The 19,023-nt window shown below is 47.2% G+C and overlaps 2 protein-coding genes across 2 annotated transcripts; one reads left to right on the forward strand and one right to left on the reverse strand.

Annotated features, from left to right (window-relative positions):
• Positions 1–9,179: 9,179 nt before the first annotated feature.
• LOC126524715 (uncharacterized) lies at positions 9,180–10,908 on the forward strand. Its single transcript, XM_072288859.1, has 3 exons — positions 9,180–9,623; positions 9,959–10,130; positions 10,417–10,908. Exons 1-3 carry the CDS (start codon positions 9,467–9,469, stop codon positions 10,805–10,807), a joined length of 720 nt encoding a protein of 239 aa, XP_072144960.1. The 5' UTR covers positions 9,180–9,466; the 3' UTR covers positions 10,808–10,908.
• A 1,754-nt stretch (positions 10,909–12,662) lies between these two features.
• LOC126524327 (uncharacterized) lies at positions 12,663–16,782 on the reverse strand. Its single transcript, XM_050172662.3, has 6 exons — positions 16,220–16,782; positions 15,989–16,152; positions 15,749–15,878; positions 14,666–14,809; positions 13,778–14,085; positions 12,663–13,311 (listed from the first exon to the last, which is right to left on the reverse strand). Exons 1-6 carry the CDS (start codon positions 16,349–16,351, stop codon positions 12,933–12,935), a joined length of 1,257 nt encoding a protein of 418 aa, XP_050028619.2. The 5' UTR covers positions 16,352–16,782; the 3' UTR covers positions 12,663–12,932.
• Positions 16,783–19,023: the final 2,241 nt, after the last annotated feature.

Raw genomic sequence — 19,023 nt, forward strand, 5'->3', positions numbered from 1 at the left:
TTTGGTCTCCGGAAAGCTCCAGCCAATTTCTAACGGGCTGCCAAGTCAATCTTGACCAAACACCACTTGACGCACGTCACGAACTACTTTGATGACATTGTCGTCTATTCTGACACTTTCCCAGACAATTTGAAGCATCTAGATGCCCTTCTAAACGCTTTTACAAGCGAATGCGTTAAACTGAAATTGAAAAAATGTCAGTTCGCAAAGACTTCCATTGAGCACCTGGGACACAGGGTTTCAAACAGCACAGTCACTCCGAAACAAAGCAACGTGGAGGCAATCCTGCGGTTTCCCACGCCATCACGCCCTAAAGAGTTACAGTCCTTCCTTGGTACCGTAAATGTTTACCGTCCATACCTCGCCCGCTTCAGTGAAATTGTTCATCCCCTAACACGCCTACTCAGCAAAGACACCACCTCAACTGGGACCCTCACCGTAAAATGGCTTTCACTCTGCTTAAGAAATGTGTAACAGAAGAACCCATCCTTGCCATCTACGATACCACAAAACCTTGTGTACTGCGATGCGTCCAAGAAAGGTATCGGCGCCGTCTTAAAGCAAAGCTGATGATGACGTTCGAGAGCATCCAGTTGCATGTCATTCACGCAAGCTGCGGAAACAGGAAATCGGAAATCGATTACGCCATCGCAGAACTTGAACGTTTAGCAATTATTGATGCCATCGATAAATGGCATTGTTAGTTACATAGAAAACCTTTCACTGTGATCACCGATCACGCGGCATTGCAGTGGCTTAAAAACATCAAAAATCCTCGAGGCCGTCTGTTCCGATGGTACTTGAAGCTGTAAACATCCAGCACCAAAAGGGCCTTAACAACACCGAAGCCGATGCACTCACTAGAAACCCTATTATTCAGCTCCTATCTGCTGAACAACTGCGAGAGCACTTCTCCGACAAACCACCTTGCAAACATACTATTGAGAATGGAGTGACCATAGTGATGCCCAGAGGAATACGAAAAGTCTGCTTTCCTTTTGCTCTACAATCTTCTCTTCTTAAGAAGGCTCATGGCGTTTCGGTCATGTAGGAGTAAAGAAGAGATTGCGACTTCTCTCTCCACGATATTATTGACCTGACATTGTCACCGACGTTACCGCATACATTCGACACCACAATATTTGCCAGCGCTGCAAGAGGAAGAAAACTAAACGTTTTGGTTCCTTGGAATCGTTACCACCCGCAGAGCAACCATTTGATCTTCTGGCCCTGGATACTATCGGAGGTTTTGCCAACTACGGTTTCCCCAAAAGATTCATTCACTTAGCCGTTAACCATGCCACCCGTTATGTGTAGGATTTGCCCATAGAAATGAGACCTGCGATGCCTACATTTCCTGCCTGAAGAGTTTTTTCATTGCTGGATGGCCTCGGAAGTTCTTTTCCAACCGCGGCACAAGACTCACCGCTGGCAAATTCTAGTAGTTCCTGAAACACAACAACATTCATCAGTTTTATACAAGCTCACATGGCCACAGTGTAATGGCTTAAATGAGTGCACTAATCAGTCAATAGTCACTCGTCTCCACTGCAAGATCAGCGAGGAACCCCGAAAACCATGTGCGCGTGCCCTCTCTGACGTTGTCGACGAGTACAACAAACACCCCACGAGGTCACGGGCTGCCCACCCTGCTTCCTTATGTATCGCACGCCATCTTACCTCTAGTTCCTCTACAACGTTACTGAGAGGCGGCAGGAACCTCGCGCAAACGCGGTCCACAATTCCATAGCATATCACGAGAAAAACAAACTCATATATGAGAATAAATTTCTTCCCTTAGAGCTTCAAGTCGGGGACTGTGTTCCATACGAGACACCCTGGCACCCCAACCGCGGTAAACTCAGTGCGATAATGGAAGGACCTATTACGATCATACGCAAAATATCTGCTGTAAACTACGAGATCGACCGCAGCGTGACCCCCCTCGGTCGCGAGATTGAAATCATTCATGTGGGTAGTACAAGACGATATCATCCGCCCTTACACCTACGACTCTCTTGGGGGCAGAATGAGCGCGTGACGAACCGCACCAGCACGGTGCGCCGCAATAGTGGTGAAGGAGCAAGAAGAGGTTTGGAATAAACAGGGCTTCACTCGACCGCAATGTCTCCTGCGCTACATGTATATGAACGAGAAGAAAGGGAAATGAGGAGCACGATTTTTATTAATCATATCATATGAAGCCAGCAAACAAAGAGCGCAAGGACAACATTGGAGGAATTACTTGTACTTATTAACTTAATTAAAGAAATGACGATGTATTGGAAAGGAAAGTGGATGAAAAATAACTGGGCGCTGGTGCGACATGAACACACGTCTCCGCATTACGCATGCGATGCTCTTATCAGTAGAGCGTGTGTGTGCGTGCGTGCGTGCGTGCGTGCGTGCGTGCGTGCGCGCGCGCGCGCGCGCGTGTGTGTGTGTGTGTGTGTGTGTGTGTGTGTGTGTGTGTGTGTGTGTGTGTGCGTGCGTGCGTGCGTGCGTGCGTGCGTGCGTGCGTGTGTGTGTGTGTGTGTGCGTTTGTGGACTAATACGAAAATTCTTCGCTTCATTCGTGAATCCAGGCTGGAGCTCACAATGACATATGCAGCCTTAGAACAGGCATATGAAGATAACATAGAGGAAATGACTGAAGCACTAACTAGGCTGGTATCAGTAGTAGCAATGGAAAGAAGAGGTAAGGCACCCAGGCCACTAGCAGGTAAGCTCTGCCAACTAACGAATGACCTAATAAAGAAACGACAAAACATGAAAGTGGATAACTCAAGAGATCAGAGAGAATTCTCTGAGTTTTCAAACGCATTTCAATTTACAGTGCGAGCAATATCTACAGCTTCTCGCACAACTCGTTCTTAAAGCTTTCGTATAGTTCAGCAAAATAAAGAAGCGATGTTGTAATCATTTATTTGAAGTTCCCCTTGAAATTCTAATAGGCTTTATACAGAAACGCTCTGCTAAAACTAGACAGTTTTAACAGAGCGTTTGCTTGCGCTCCGCTCCGCACACATTTCACGCGCACCGGTGGCTGCACAGAATGCATTGATTTCGCTTATCTAACAAGAGCGTCTTCCAGAGATGCCACTGACGTGCTCTCAGCTTGGCGGTAAAACGATTACGAAAGCAACTACACGCTCCCTGACGCACCGCTAAATCAGGTTCGCGGAACGTAGTCAGCGTCCCACGTTCCGCTGCCGCTATGTGTGGTGTGCGCACGCGCGTCAGTGTTCCCAGTAGCGTTTTGCTGAGCGGCTGCGTGCCAATTGTTGTGATAGGCCGGTCTGAGCGGAGCGCACCGTAAACGCTCTGCTAAAGCTCTCTAATACTGCACAGCAGCGTACACGAAGCACCTAGCGGTTCAACACTCTAGCTTGGTTCCGTATCTACTTGGATCAAGGCGTCGATGTTGCCACGCTGACGGACTTTGTTCACAGTAGTCACAGCACATATAGTACGATTCCGAGGGGGAGAGGGGCAAGTGGCGCCCGAGAGAGTTCTGTAAACATGCGAATGCGAGCTCGCCGCACAAAGTGAATTGCGGCTCAAGAGCAACACTCCGTAAAAATTACCTACAAATTTTGCACATTATAAAACGTCATCAGCGTTCTTTTATGTTTATATAAGCACGCGCCATCCTCGGCCATCAGTTGTGGCCTTTGACCAATCAGCCGCAACAGCGCGTTCCAAAGCTAACCCGCGTCAGCTCGAGCGGCGTAGATAGAGATAATTGTGTTCGTAAAACTGCTACAACCCCATCGTAGAAATTTGTTCTGAAGTCATCATCTGCGACAGCTGTTTAGGTTTTCTGAATGAACTTACGCTTACTATTGGGTGCAGTACTGAAGCTCGCACTTGTGCTACTCTTACATATACACATTTTTTTTTTCGACTACAACGTTCATCATTGCGACGGCGGGCATCGAAATTTTTGCAGATCTTACGAATTAATGGGTTCGGCTTTGCGAATACGCTTTCTTTTGTAATATTTTCTTTCTTACAAAAAAATTGTTCGTAAGTTCGCTTAGTGAATTCCGCCCCTGGTCTTTATCAACACTGCGCCTAGCTGCTCGTAAGCAGTCGCTCACTTTGGCCATCGCACTCCTCTCTTTCACTGCGGCGATGTGCAGGCTGGTGCAGCTAGTCGTGGCCATAGAGATTGCGCCCAGTGCAATCTCTGTTGTCTCGCCTAGGGGCGCTAAACCTGCGATAGCCTGCGCAACGCACCACATTGAGAATTGCGAGGGCCATGGTGATGCGCGTCCACAGTGCGAAAGACGAGTGCGTCCACAACCTCCCAGGTTGCATCGGCGCTGGTGCGATCTTCAATGCAACGAGTCGGTCAAATGGAGCCGGCACGACGACGTTCCTTGCCCTCCTCATTCAGAAAGTGGAAGCACGTGAGAGCGGCGGATCAGCCTGGATGAGCTGAGTTGTCGACGCGCTGCGCCGTGTGTCTCGCGCTACCACGACGGACTTTGTCCACGTCACGGCGTACAACATGTTCTCTAAAAGGACGTTCTTTCTTGTATCTTCCCGAGCCTTGCGCGTATGTTTGAGTTGCCACACAGCCTTCTGGTGACTTTGGTCTCCGGAAATCTGCCTTTCCGCAGGTACTAGAGTAGTATAGAGGAGGATTTAGCTATCCACCAGTAAGTGCTACTACAGTGTAACTATCCCTCTTAGTGTCAGAACATAATGGGGTGACGTCGACTAATTTCCGGTAAGTGCAGGAATGAAAGCGCAATTTTTGGGTCGTGGTACTGCACAGATTTAGTTTTTCCTTAATAATGACACCAACAATTCCTGCCGTATACAATCATGAAACACGGGGAACCAATATTGCTGAACTCTGATATGTTAGGCTTGCAAGTAACTTGCTTGCAGGTAAACTTGCACGCTCACGCAAGGCGTTTTTCCATTTTTCAGCAAGGTGGTGCTTCTCCATTTCTAATCTTGTTGTGACCTACAGGCTTAGAAAGTATAGATATTTCTAAAATTATTCGAAAATATATCCACGTGAACACGCACGATGGGCAGTTCTATATAAGTTAAATTTTCAGTCGATTCCTTGTTATGCATCCTACAGATACTGCCAAGCGCCATTTCTTAAAATAGAAAAAGAACTTCGTATTTTGCCTAAAGGCTGGTTTTTGGCTCTACAGAGAGCTACCGAGCTCCTTCAATCACACGCACATAATTTGTGTTACTAGAACACTCTATCGAAAAGTTTTTTTCTAACTACCTTAAATTGACTAATATGTTGACTCATTACCAAGATGGCTTTAGACGGAAACTGTCAAAAGTTACTGAACTATTGGAGGTAGCGCGCGATTTTTCTGAAGTGTTGAAAGAAAAGCACCAGATTTATGGATTTGTTTTGTATGTCTTAAGCGTGGGACCAAGTTTATTGCTCAGAGCTAACAGGAAAGGTTCTGGATCACAGTATTGTCAGTCAATTTAATCATATCACCCTAACAGAATCCTCTTTTTTGATTTCACTGGTTGCATACCATACATGCTATTGTAACGCCTGCTGTCCTCCAGGGTGATTGTGCCGTTATCAAATTTACAGCGAAGCTGGTCATGTGACTAGAAGCTAGCGTTCAAAAACATCATCAGGCTCTTTTCTAGGCTTTTGAAAACAAGTCTGGACCACTCACCAATTTTACATTTTGTAGAAAATATGGGAAACGTTAGAGCGAATTTCCAAGTGTGTGAGCCTTAACCAGAAGTAACATGAACATTGCTAAACTCTCGTTTTTCGCTCGTTAAGACGACCGCGAATGACATATACATTTCATATTTATTGGGTCCCTCACCAGGTCTGGCCATGTTGAGCTGACAAGCGCAGACGACACATTGCGCGGTATAGATCATGTCTGCAAAGTATTAAATTGTTGTGCGCCACAGAAGGACCTGAAATTTTAAACCTAACGCTGTTTTTCCTTCTCCTCGCGGCCGCCAAGCTTCGAGCTGGAGGATGACATACACGCGCTAGTGCGCCTACGTAGACGTGTTTGCACTATGACTTCACTCGTGGTTACACGTGACTCTCAGAATTATTCCAGACAGCCTCTGTTATTTGAGTAATATGTTGTTTGAAGAGACGAATTCAAGCTTAAAGAAATAATATAGCACACAAACGGAGTGTCTGCGTGTTTCTGTTTCACTTCGCATACCAGCAAGACAGATGTACTTCCGTTTAGTCTGCTTGTTCCCACGTCGTGCAGTCGCGCGCGCAGACACTGGAACTATGTCATTTTCTACCGCGTTCCAGCGCCGGATCATGCTCTCTGATCCGCCTGTGTCTGCGTCAGTATTCATGTAGCACTAACTTATACCGCTAGTCATGTGGTCTAGTGCACAGCGCGCAAAATCGTGCGCTGCGCGAAACAAGACAACCCCAACAGCTCGCGCGCGACGCCGTCAGCAAATGTGCGACGCGCCCAAGAAAAGTCGAGGGGAAAAAAGTCATAAGTGAAGGCAGATCCCGTGACGTATGCATCACGCGATCCTCGAGGTCCAGTATTGGCGGCGAGCTCCACCACTAGAAAAGCTGGCGCCACCGTCGGCGTGACGTGGCATGAGGGATTACGTGGACACAGCGGTCGCGTCGGTTGCTTCGGAAGCGCCGAAGCGAGCTGAAAACGAAAATTCCACTTGCGCCAAGTATCTCATTAAGTGGTGAGGCTTCACCGCCTTGGGTGCCAACTTGACAACACCTGAAACTACTATAATAGGTAGTGGCTGCCTTTGGAGGCGTGCAGCATGGTAGGCTACTGCTCGGTGCTGCAGTGCCGGACGTACGCAAGGGAGCGCGGTGTCAGCTTCATTCACACGTAGCCGCAGGGCAAAGAGCTGCGTGAAGCTTGGTGAGCGAAACTTAGAACCAGCAGACAGCCATCGGCTACAACTCGGGTATGCAGCAAGCAAAGACACAAGGAAGATTTCTGCTACAGCGCTGGGACTGCGCGATGTTCGGTGAGTAGCAGGAAACGCGCACTGAGACGCTCGCCTGCTGCCCGGCTAATGTCAGGACGGTTTGGTCTATGAACTTGTTGATGCTAGATACTGGCAAGTTCACTGGAACGGAAAGGGAATGGTCAGACGCACATTAAAGAAAGATATGGCATATGGTCATGTTTGCGTTAAGAATTAATGCACCGGATTACAAAAAAGAAGCAGAGGGAAATCGCACGCTGAGAAGACCGATAAACATACTGCGCGATGCAACTTGAGAAATAATATAAACGTCCAAGAATTTACAAGACAAAAAGGAATGAATCATCGCGATTGCACATCACAGTCGCCGTAGGCGTCGCAGTCTCTATAACAAAATTATTTTTGAACAGTTTCGATAGCGTCCACGCAACAATAGTTGCAAATGTACTGTCAAATGCTCATATGCTACGGCCTAAAGCTCACGGCACGGTGCGAAAACGCGCTCACAGCGAAAGCAAAACATTCTGCGCGGACAAGCATGCAGACGCGCAGTCGGTCGCTGCGAACTCGTGCGATCGCTGCACTGAGGCTTCATTCTGTTATGCCCCATTTGGTTTTACAGACATCCTACTATAAGAACATATTTCACATAGTTTACTTTCAGCGTTTGCCTACCTTTCACACAAGAAGCCGGTTCGGGAGACTCCATCGCGGCGACCGCGCGTAATGGCGTTCGCTGTACGTATTCGGTAAAGAGATAGGGTCTGTAAACGATTCTGTGCTTTAAGTTTGCCCAAGATTATTACATCGACAGTCAAAAAGATTCCTCGTTTTGAGAGTACCTACATAAATGTCCAAGAGGGCTGCCACGTGGTGTTTTTATTGAGCGCCGTAAGCGAAACCTATGAGGAGCGCGCCGCGTGATCCCTCATACTACATAAGGGAGGCGCTTCCGGCAGATGGCGGCTCCGTAACTCCTCGCCCCCAATAAGAGAACGCATGGAAGGAATACACCTTTTGCGATAAAGCCCCTTAAACTTCGTAAAGTAGCGCCACGCTATGAAGAATGCCGCCTCCTCCTCGAGCGCTCTGGCCGAAGCCGACGCCGCATCGCTATTGGCTTAATGGCATCACTTGGCCCCTTGTGCTGGCTTCGTTTGTTTACAGCCGCGCTTCAGTGCCATTTTTGCTCGAGAAGCGGCGCTTGTTGGCGCCATTCCTTAAAGCGCCTTAAAGGGAAGCTGAAAGGTTTTCCAGAAAAAATGAGCTAAGAGCTGTACGTCATGGTTTCAAACCCTCCGAATTCGAATATCGCATCTAAATTGAGCGAAAGAAGCGCAAACAGATTTTATTTCGACGAAAAGTGCAGCAGCAGACTCGGGGCAGCTCGCGCGCCTCGTTTCCGCCTGTGATTGGTAGGGCGCCTCGTGACGTCAACAATGGTGTTCGTCCGGACCGACCGCTGCCGCTACACGTGAAGCACGGTGCAAGGTAGTTTGGTGCTGCTTTGCCGAGACGGTAATGGAAAATTTGCAGAGCTTGCGTTTCCCTTAGGAGTTCGGCGTTAAGTACAAACCCCACGAGAGCCATTTTGGGCGCGACGGCGACGGCTTCGAGCGACAAAACAAGGTAGTTTGGTGCTGCAAGGTAGTTTGGTGCTGCTTTGCCGAGACGGTAATGGAAAATTTGCAGAGCTTGCGTTTCCCTTAGGAGTTCGGCGTTAAGTCCAAACCCCATGAGAGCCATTTTGCGCGCGACGGCGACGGCTTCGAGCGACAAAACGGGCCGTCGCTTGCACAGATCGCTCGGTGTTGTCGCTCGATCGCTCGTTTCTAGATATCTAGAACTCGTCGCTCGGAAGTGCTATGAGCGACTAGCCAATAGCGCGAAGCCGGAACTGGATGTACACAACTCAAATACTACTGATTGTCTCACGGCACGAGCAAACTATTGAATTTTATACGTGCAAGAATAAGAACCTAGTGCAAGACCTTCAGAAATATCTTGTGCTCCTTTTTACAGTAAAATATATCAACTTAAATTAATAAAGCACGCGTCACGCTAGTTTCGGCGCGTATATTGCTGCCTTCATACGAGGAAATCGTCGCTCAAAGCCGTCGCTCGCATGGAGTTTGGCTTGTAGGCGACCAGTGAAACCGAAAGTCATCTCAATCGCCTCGCTTGTCGCTGTCGCGTGCAAGATCACTTTTAAGGCTAAACCCCATTGGCGCGATTTTGTGCGCGACAGCGACGAGCGACGGCTTCGCGCGACGGATCGGGCCGTCGCTTGAACAGATCGCTCGGTCTTGTCGCGCGATCGCTCGGTTTTGCAAATCTAGAATCCGTCGCTCGTCGCCCGGAAGTGCTATGAGCGACTAGCCAATAGTAGGCAGCCGGAACAGGATGTACATTAGTGACGTACTACCGGTTTGCTTTCGCGCGCTTTTCGGACGAGCTGAGCAGACGGCCTTCCTGAGTCGAGCGTACTGCCGCATCTACGTTGAGTATGGCGAATGCGGACAACAAGAACGAATTCAGTGAGCGTCTGATAGACGCTGTTGAGCGAGAGCGCTGCCTGTGGGACCTGCAGCAGAAAGACTACAAGTCCCGTGGCGTATGCGAGGCAGCGTGGCGGCGTGTAGCAGCGGAACTCGGAGCGACCGGTGAGTTGTGCTTTGTCGCTATTTACGTTGTGTGCTTGGTTTCAAATTTGACTTACTTCTGCTGCATTCTATGCTGCTGATCCAGCCCTTTCATAAAACGCGGGGCGAAGCGCTGCTTGATCACCACTTTTAACCAAGCGCGAAAAATAATAGCGCGGGAAAAGGCACCACTGCAAAATTGCGGCCCTGTAATTGCTAAAAAGCAGTGCGATCTATCTCGCATTGAAATTACATGTGACAACCGCAGGCATGCATGTATAGAGCGAATGTTGCATTCATCATGGCATGTGCGCGTACTACAATGGGTGCTATGTACTCATTCTTTTTATACGCAGTTCCCGACGTGAAAGCCCGGTGGAAAAACTTGCGGGACACTTTCCGCCGTGTGTTGAAAGGGCGCAACGAGGCAAAGAGCGGCGCGGCCGCAGACGACAGCCTCGACGAGGACAAGCAGTGGATGTTTTTCGTCCGGCTTCTTTTTCTGAAAGACGGCATGATAGGAAGACCGTAAGTTCATAATAGAAAGTTGTAGTACATTTAGTGGTATTTTTTCTGTGGCCTCATGCCAGCATTACAACGAATGTTGTGCCTGACAGCAAATATACGTGCATGTATAAACGAGCTAATTATGAACAAAAAGGTTCATAGAAATAAAAGAAATGCACAGACAAGCATATTTACAGTGACCTTATGTGTGGAATGTTTAATAAGTGACACATGACAATTGAGCTTTTTCTGATGAAAGCAGTGCTTAGTAGACCTAACTTAAAACATGCAACATTGTTTTCTCCAGGACATCGGGAAACCTCACGGCTCCACCAGCAGATGAATGGCAAAGTGCCAGTGCAAATGGCCACGTCGAGTCAGCTCAAGAAATTTTTACGGCGATGTACCAGGACGAGGGTAATGACGAGGCCAGTGCATGTGACCGAACAGAGGCAGCGAGCCTTGTTGACGTGTGTGTCGAAGTGCCGGAGCCACAGCCACCAAAAAAGAAAAGGAAGAAAGATAAATACGATGAGCAAATTGACAACATCACCAAAATTCTGGAGAAGGAGTATGATGAAATTGATCACTTTGCCGCATTTCTGGGAGAAAAAATGAAGCGTGTACCTCTGAGGCTGCGTGACGAAATGCAGGTGGAGATGCTGCGAGATGTTAATAAGTACACTAATAGCGCTTGAAATTTAATTTAATGTTTTCTTTTTCATTGCATACTTCAGTGTTTAGGCAAGGAAAGTATCCTTTTTAGTACACAATTTTCAGTTTTTTTCAGTTTTCTCAGCCTCGGGTTCTTTAACATGTACCTAAATCCAAGTGCACAAAGTTTTTGCGTTCCACCCCCCTTATAACATGCGGCCAGTGCAAACGGTAATCGAAACCGCAACAGCATGCTTAGCAACACAACTCCACGACCACTAAGTCACTACAGCAAGTTGCGATATATATATCTATATATTTTTCATTCAACTGTTGTTACCTGGGAAGAGTTGATAAATTATTTTCAAGCGTTACTATTTATTGAACTAGTCACCCAATCAGTGGAGAAAATCTATACTGAAAAGGTTTGTTGTCATGTTTTACTGCTGTGACCAAACTTGTTTCATAACGCTGGATTCTTCTGGTGGTATGCAATGTTGTGGAATTACCTGTCATTCAAATTTTGTATGTTTGCGTGCCTTCCCTGTATTTTCATGCAGGCAAACTGCATCTGTCAATTTGGTAATGCTGTGATAATGTGAACAAGGCCTTATTAAGTAGACCGTAATGGTTTGCTGTATATATGCACTGTTGTGCAGTATTACGGTCATTGGATCTCTCACTTTGGCAATGCTGTGATAATGTGAACTAGGGCTTATTAAGTACACTGTAATGGTGTGCTTTATATATACACTTTCGTGCAATAGCAAGGCCATTACTGTGTTGTTTCCTTGCCTCGCCTGTTTCTTCGTACACGTGAACTGCATCTCCCAATTTGGTAATGCTGTGATAATGTGAACTAGGCCTTATTAAGTAGACCGTAATGGTTTGCTGTATATATGCACTGTTGTGCAGTATTACGGTCATTGGATCTCTCACTTTGGCAATGCTGTGATAATGTGAACTAGGGCTTATTAAGTACACTGTAATGGTGTGCTTTATATATACACTTTCGTGCAATAGCAAGGCCATTACTGTGTTGTTTCCTTGCCTCGCCTGTTTCTTCGTACACGTGAACTGCATCTCCCAATTTGGTAATGCTGTGATAATGTGAACTAGGCCTTATTAAGTAGACCGTAATGGTTTGCTGTATATATGCACTGTTGTGCAGTATTACGGTCATTGGATCTCTCACTTTGGCAATGCTGTGATAATGTGAACTAGGGCTTATTAAGTACACTGTAATGGTGTGCTTTATATATACACTTTCGTGCAATAGCAAGGCCATTACTGTGTTGTTTCCTTGCCTCGCCTGTTTCTTCGTACACGTGAACTGCATCTCCCAATTTGGTAATGCTGTGATAATGTGAACTAGGCCTTATTAAGTAGACCGTAATGGTTTGCTGTATATATGCACTGTTGTGCAATATTAAGGCCATTCCTGTGGTATTTGGAAAATATTTCTAGTTTACCCTTCGTAACTAGTTTTTGGTCCAACTCACCGATAAAGGATTGTGTGTTTAAACAAGGCACTAAAGATACCATGTTGACCACCTGCGTGGCAGGTATTGGGGGCATATTGTTTGATTTAAATCTTTGTTCCTTGTACTTGTGCTGCCATATTTTTTGTGTTACTGGAACCATCACACTTTCACAACGCACCAACTTGACCAGCAGACCACCCCACTTACTTTTTAGGTTACCACTGCATTGATTACTTTTGTTTCCTTGCACAGGACCTTGTGAACACCATTGTCTTTGTCATTTACGACTATAGTGCTTCCTGTTTACCATGTCAAATTCAGGCAAGTTTTGTAATGCGTTCGGGCCAATAAACGAATTTCAGATACTTGTCACTGTTGCGATGATGCGAGACACCTAAATAACGCAAGTAAAAATTTAGTTCCACCTTCATAATGCCTGTATTCCTTGAATGATCTTTTAACACAACTACACTGAATTGCACTCGTTCACCTAACCGATATCACTGCATTCCAGAAATAAGCAATACGAAATGAAATACACAGAAGGGCCACAGAACAGAATATCGTAAATCCAGCGGCTCGCTGCCAAAGCATTAAGTAGGTAGCCCTGAAGAGGGCTGTTGGGTTCTTCATGGAGTCCAGCAGCACGTGTTCTTGGCCTTGAGGCGGCCAGGTCTACACCATCCTACAAGCTTGTCACCCCTGGCAGGTTCCACTGCCAAGACACCTGCCCTTCATCCTTGAAGTACTCGATGAACTGCTTGCGCACCGAATTAGCAGCATTCGTGCAGTTGCGGGCCTTTGCTCCCTGCAAACCGAACACAGCAGCAGTTGCCGCCTCTTGTCGCCAAGTGCCGTCACGGACACACCCGAACATGTCCTGGCAGTCTCCATATCCAGGTGGGCAGTAGGTCGCTGAAGCGCTAGACGTTACAGATAAGAAGTTGTGAAGTACGCAGGTTGCCTTCACAACACTCTCCACATTTTCCGGCTGCAGGTTCATCTGCCTCTCGTATATCCGCCAGCGGGAAACGAGAATCCCGAAGGCGTTCTCTATACATCGTCTGAAAAAGACAAACATATTCTGACTTAAAAATGCACGTGATTCTTTAAAAATTACGGTTGTAAATGTGCAATAGAAGCCTGCACCAAATTAAAAAAAATAGAGCACTAAATGGCGATGACATGTTGTGCACTGTGGTGCACAAAGACACCAAACACCAATATTGTATAGGCAATGTTACAATTTATAAATGTGAAAAAACATTCACGTAGTTAAACAGAGGTATTATTGCAGGATTACGGTTTTAGTAAGATCTTGATGAGGGCTAGTTGGTTCATACTTAGAACTGAGGTGAAACAGCGCGAAAAAGACGAGGACACAAGGAAACAAATAGCACAGACAAGCGCTGTCTGGTATTTGTTTCCTTGTGTCCTCGTCTTTTTTGCGCTGTTTCACCTCAGTTCTAAGTACGGTTTTTAACGATTACAGTTTAACAATTACGATTTTAAACCTGATATGGTACAGACCTGGCACGACTGAGGCGGTAGTTGAAGATGATCTCCTCAGCTTTAGTCCGGGTGCCTGGTAGTGGCCGCATGAAGTCGGGGCGCAGCTGGAAGGCTTCATCGCCAACAAACACATGAGGGCAAATTCTCTCAGAGCCTGGTAGCTTAGCTGCCCGAGGCAGATTGAGCTTGCCCTCGTGCAGTCGTTTGCCAATGGGGGAATCCTTGAAAATTCCACCATCACTAAACCTCCCAGGTGCGCCCACATCAATAAGGCGAAACAGGTACTGGCTGTCTGCCACAGCCATGAGGACAATGGAGTGGGTGCCCTAGAAGCATTGGAAATAAGAATAACAAAGAATTTTTGTAATTGGAATCTTTCATTACACTTTGCTTCATTGCAGTGTTGCAAGGCACACATGAAAAATGGTTACCGTATTACTATACTACAAGCTTTCCCTAGAGTATCTACATGATTTTTCCATCTTCTCGTCCTCCTCTGCTACTCGCATATACCATCCCCTCTATGCTACAACTAGTCAAACGGCACCCACAAGACACTCTCCTTTGTCATCATTGCATTTCTGAAAAAAAAAAAAAAAACTCTCCCTTACTTCCCCACAATAACGAATAATGCTGTAAATGTTACATTCTCATATCAGATAAATTACTTGCTGCAGTCCTCTGCTTGCAGGTTGCAAAAAGAGAAGGATGGAATTGTATTCCCCCTTTTAACAAAGCGTACGAACAGGCTCTTCTCAAAGTCATTTAAAAGCAGTAGGCTGTGTCTTATGCACAAGGTTATTCCCATACAATACTCCTGTCAAATTTAGGAGTGTTTGCATTTGCAAAGCTGACCCTTCAGCAGCAAATATTCTGCATGCAATACTGCAATGTTCTGTTCCATACCTTATAGTTGAAGTACAGGCTCCCAGCCTTTCTTGGACATCTAATCCTCACGTGCTTGCCGTCCACAGCACCCAGGCAATTCGGGAACTGCCAGCGACTGCCAAATCCTGAGGCGATGTCCCTCCATTCTCCCTCTGTTGGAGGCTGCATAACACAGATTTGAACTTTGATGCACACCAATCACCGGCAGACTTTACTGCTGCATTATTCACCTATGTACCCTCATGCTCTGTCTATATGCATGTGTTATTTAAGTTATGCCGCAACTTCAGCTACTGCAAATCTCACTGTCACACACAGTACACTTTACTGCTGCTGGTTTCACTTAATTTAATCTGATGTCTTTGTATATGCATGTAAACGAGAAGAAAGGGGGTTAACTGAGGGGCCCGATTTTTATTAGTCATACCATAAGAAGCCAACAAACACTGACACCGGCGGATGTGGGACATCTTTTCTGCCGCAGGCGTCACGAGAATGTGATCTTTTAGGGTGTGATGTTGACCGATTGCATTCACACAAAAAAAAACACGTTCTCGTGACGCCTGCGGCACAAAGGATGTTCCACATCCACCGCCAAGGTTTGTGAGTGGTGCCACTTGCTACCACTCCCAAGGTTCTACTAAGAAAGTAAATACCCAAGAAAGTGTATGGGGAAATGGCGCCGCTGTAGCTCAATTGGTGGAGCATCGCATGCAAAATGTGAAGGTTGTGGGATCGTCCCCCACCTGCGCCAAGCTGTTTCTTCATCCACTTTCATTTCCATTAATTTATGGTTTCTTTATTTCGTTTATTAAAACACAAGTAATTTCCCCTATGTTGTCCTTAGTGTCAGTGTTTGTTGGCTTCTTATATGCATGTAGTATTTTAAGCCATGATCCATTTTCTAAGGACATGTATGTGTTGTACCATCTCAGACGTTCATGCTAAATAATACTGAACAAACAACATTGATTGAAATCCACTCAAAATACTGAGAAAGGCAACTAATACTGAGCCATTGTTCAGTAAGTGTGAACGTAAGACCATGCTTATTGGTAGCACTCCACTTTGTACCACGTTATGAAAATATTTTAGGCGCACCTTCATGTACACAGGGGACAGCACCTCCCATAGCACATTGCACGTCAGGTGGATCGCCTTGCGTGCAGTCTCCAGCCCCACTCTGAAGGCCATTGCTGCATCTCGCACGAGCATACCGGACGACAGGTATCTGAAAGCACACAAGATCATATAGCACGATCGACGCAGTAAAGTTTTGTGCTGGTGAACGGCGAATTTCTTCCGAATCTAAGAAGTACTGAAGTGACAAAATGGTCCTACCGCAGCGTCAGTGCGAGGCGCTCGCCAGATGAAATCGGTTCCCGGCAGACCCATTCCTTCGTCAGCCGGTCCCGCACCATGTCGTGGAGCGCGTCGAATGTCTCCGGCGACGTCCTGTAGAACTTGAAGAACAGCGAGTCGTCGCCGTTCTTCATGAGCTTCATCTGTAAAAAGGCAATGAAAGCGCATGAAGTTGTACTGCGTTGACGCATTAAGTCCTTTGTCTCTTACCGCTGTGAAGAACTCGCTTTCGTCCGCTCGCTTGGTCCAGACCGGTCGAACCCAGTGCTTGCGGGACAGCGCCTGCTTCCTCTTCATTATCAAAAGTAGCTGTAAAGCAGCTAGTTTTCTACGCCGCTCCATCACACGCACAGAAAACTTTACAGCGGGGACAGAAAGAAATGCACGCAGGCTCGAACAGCAAAATGACACCGGCGGTTCAGGTAGCGCGGGCGGGAAGAGGAAGCGGACAGTGTTGGCCGCGCCGCGCGTCGCAGACGGATCGAGCAAACTACCGAATTTTGATATGTAAACGAAAAAAAAAACCTACTGCAAGACCTTCAGAAATACTTTATGTTGCTTTGTACAGCCAAACAAATCAATTTAAGTTATTGTAGCAAGTGCCACACCAAGTTTGGCGCTAACTCGATCCTCTAATACCGGCAACACTGGAAAGCCGTCGCGCGAAGCGGTCGCTCGCTTGGAGCTTGACTTCTGGGCGACGAGCGAACGCGACAGCCACCTCCATCGCGTCGCTTGTCGCTGTCGCGTGCAAGATCGCTTGCATGGGGTTTATACTTTATGGGGTTTATACTTTACTGCCTACATGTACGAGCCGATTGCGAAGAGCCAGCCTCTCCAGGAAGCAAAAAATGCTTGTGTAAGCAGTGCTTTTGACGCGAACGAAGGCGAAGTGTTAGCATCTCTTCGTGTTGAAAATGTTCTTTGGTGAGTATGTTTTTGGTAAGCTGCACTCAGAAATCCAGTGAGTTCGTTATCCGGGCAAACAACTGTAGTGTTATGTTCCTGCATGCCTCCTCGTAGAACGTAAGCGGTGATGCGATCTTCGGCATTTGTGCCCTGCCCCAAAGTTGTCGGCAATCTACACAGACGGTTTAAATGCGGGAGAAGTTTACCGCCTCTTGTAGCACATGTAGTGTAGAACCTTCATCAGCGCGCCATCCGCACGCTACTCGTAACCGGCGAATTCCGTCGGCTACGTGAGGTGGTCGGTTTCTCTATGTGCGCGAGAGAAGAGGGAGCGCAGCGTGCTGGCGTGAGCCGGCTTTCCAACACATGCAAAATTTACACTTGCACTGCGTTATGGTTGCTGCATGCAGACTATTTCACAAGACAAGTGCGAATAGAAAATTTGCGGCGCTTGGCGACGAAACCTGCGTCAAAGGTGGGAGATAAACATGCACCTTCCGTTCAGCGTGCTAACACGAAGGAGACCCCAAAGCACGCATTATTGATAATCTCTGGTAGTAATCGTCGTCACGGAAGTGGTTAGAGCACAGCAGTGTTGTTCTTGAGCGCTCAAAGTTCTTTCGCTTTACAGCAGCCTCCCACTTAGCTGAAAGCTTCTTGTCTTGCGGGAAGTAATGAAGGAAAACATCGTCGCGGCCGCTGGTTTTCATGCAACCGAAGGCTGCACAGAACGCCGGCATTGTCGGCCCACCATTTCAATTGATGGTGCGCACGTTAACTACCACTCTACATAGACACAAAGAAATGCAGGGTCGAACGAAGCAGCTTATTACAGCACGCACGCAGAAACAAGCATGGTCAGGCACGGCCGCGGAGACTGCGAAGAAACGGAACACCAGTGCTGACGTCACTACGCCGCAGTTTCCGGTCTCCGCTCGCATCGTCAGCGTCAGCAGCACCGCGCGGTGCTCGACGGGGGGCGGAGCCAGAGCACAATTTTAACCGACGATTACATCGCTCCTCAGTGAAAAATCCACCTCAAAATTTTACTTGCATCGTTTATACGCTTCCCGCATGCGTATATGAGCGTCTTATTGAATTCGACACTCTTCAGTTTCCCTTTAAACGTCGTAAAGTAGCGACACTCTCCTCCTCCGCCTTCACTCCTTCTCGTCTCTCCTCTCTTTCATGCTCCCTCCTCGACCGTGGCGCCCCTACACTGCTCGAGCGTAGCAGCGGCGCCACCATGCGCTCCTCGCCACTCCGTAGACGCTTTTTGAGCGAAAATGGCGCTGAAGCACGGCGCGAGGTCTCACGTGATGCTATTAGGCCAACAGCGACGCGGCGTTGGCCTCGGCGAGAGCTCGCGAAGAGGAGGCGGCATTCTTCAAAGCGTGGCGCTACATTACAAAGTTTAAGGGGCTTCACCATTCCTTCCATTCCTATTCTGTGTTGTTTTGATTTTGTGAACGCCTTGAAGGAAGTTTTGTGGCTTTGTGCGACGTCGCGTCGCGTCATTTTCTGTGACCGTGACCTCCTGCACCTTCGGATGCCAATATAGTTTTAGCAAATGCAAGAAACTATTCGCGATACCGTCCGGTAGGTGCGACGGGTTAAGAAGAAAGACATGGCTTCACCGAATCGGGAGGGAGAACTTCCGACCAACATCCTCCACGCGAATATGCGAGGTAAGTTGTGAGTCTCTCATAGTATAGTATGTGCCAGGCTTGCATATTTTGTTGCGGGGAATAACGTAGTAGATATTGCACAGTTCCCTGTGTGTGTTGTCATTTGTCTGCACGCTTTAACACGATTTTTACGCGACGTCTTCTTTGTTTATATACGCACTACGTGGTCGCGTTAGTCTTATTTGGTGCTCTTAATCGTTTTGTGCGCCGACCGGCTTGAGTTCGCGGGCACGCGAGGCTGCGTGCGATAACATGATTACGAAATTTTTAAGATTCGGCGCAGTCCTGTTGACAAAATTTCAATCTCGATCATGAAAGCTCCTCTTAGGAGAGCAACTCTGTACTTCTTGTGGTTACTTACTAGCGCTCTTTAGATACAATATCTTTGCTTGCGCCATTTGTTCGTGTCCCTCGTTG

This window comes from Dermacentor andersoni, chromosome 6, assembly GCF_023375885.2.
Source record: "Dermacentor andersoni chromosome 6, qqDerAnde1_hic_scaffold, whole genome shotgun sequence".
In the NCBI taxonomy this organism is placed as follows: domain Eukaryota; kingdom Metazoa; phylum Arthropoda; class Arachnida; order Ixodida; family Ixodidae; genus Dermacentor; species Dermacentor andersoni.

What these genes read in the sequence shown, in the direction of transcription:
- LOC126524715 (XM_072288859.1), top strand. Translation starts at nt 9,467, where the DNA reads ATGGCGAATGCGGACAACAAGAACGAATTCAGTGAGCGTCTGATAGAC. An exon ending in AGCGGAACTCGGAGCGACCG is followed by an intron (nt 9,624 to 9,958) that starts GTGAGTTGTGCT and finishes TTTTATACGCAG; the next exon opens with TTCCCGACGTGAAAGCCCGG. An exon ending in GACGGCATGATAGGAAGACC is followed by an intron (nt 10,131 to 10,416) that starts GTAAGTTCATAA and finishes TGTTTTCTCCAG; the next exon opens with GACATCGGGAAACCTCACGG.
- LOC126524327 (XM_050172662.3), bottom strand. Translation starts at nt 16,351, where the DNA reads ATGGAGCGGCGTAGAAAACTAGCTGCTTTACAGCTACTTTTGATAATG. An exon ending in AAAGCGAGTTCTTCACAGCG is followed by an intron (nt 16,153 to 16,219) that starts GTAAGAGACAAA and finishes GCCTTTTTACAG; the next exon opens with ATGAAGCTCATGAAGAACGG. An exon ending in TGTCCCCTGTGTACATGAAG is followed by an intron (nt 14,810 to 15,748) that starts GTGCGCCTAAAA and finishes TGTGTTATGCAG; the next exon opens with CCTCCAACAGAGGGAGAATG.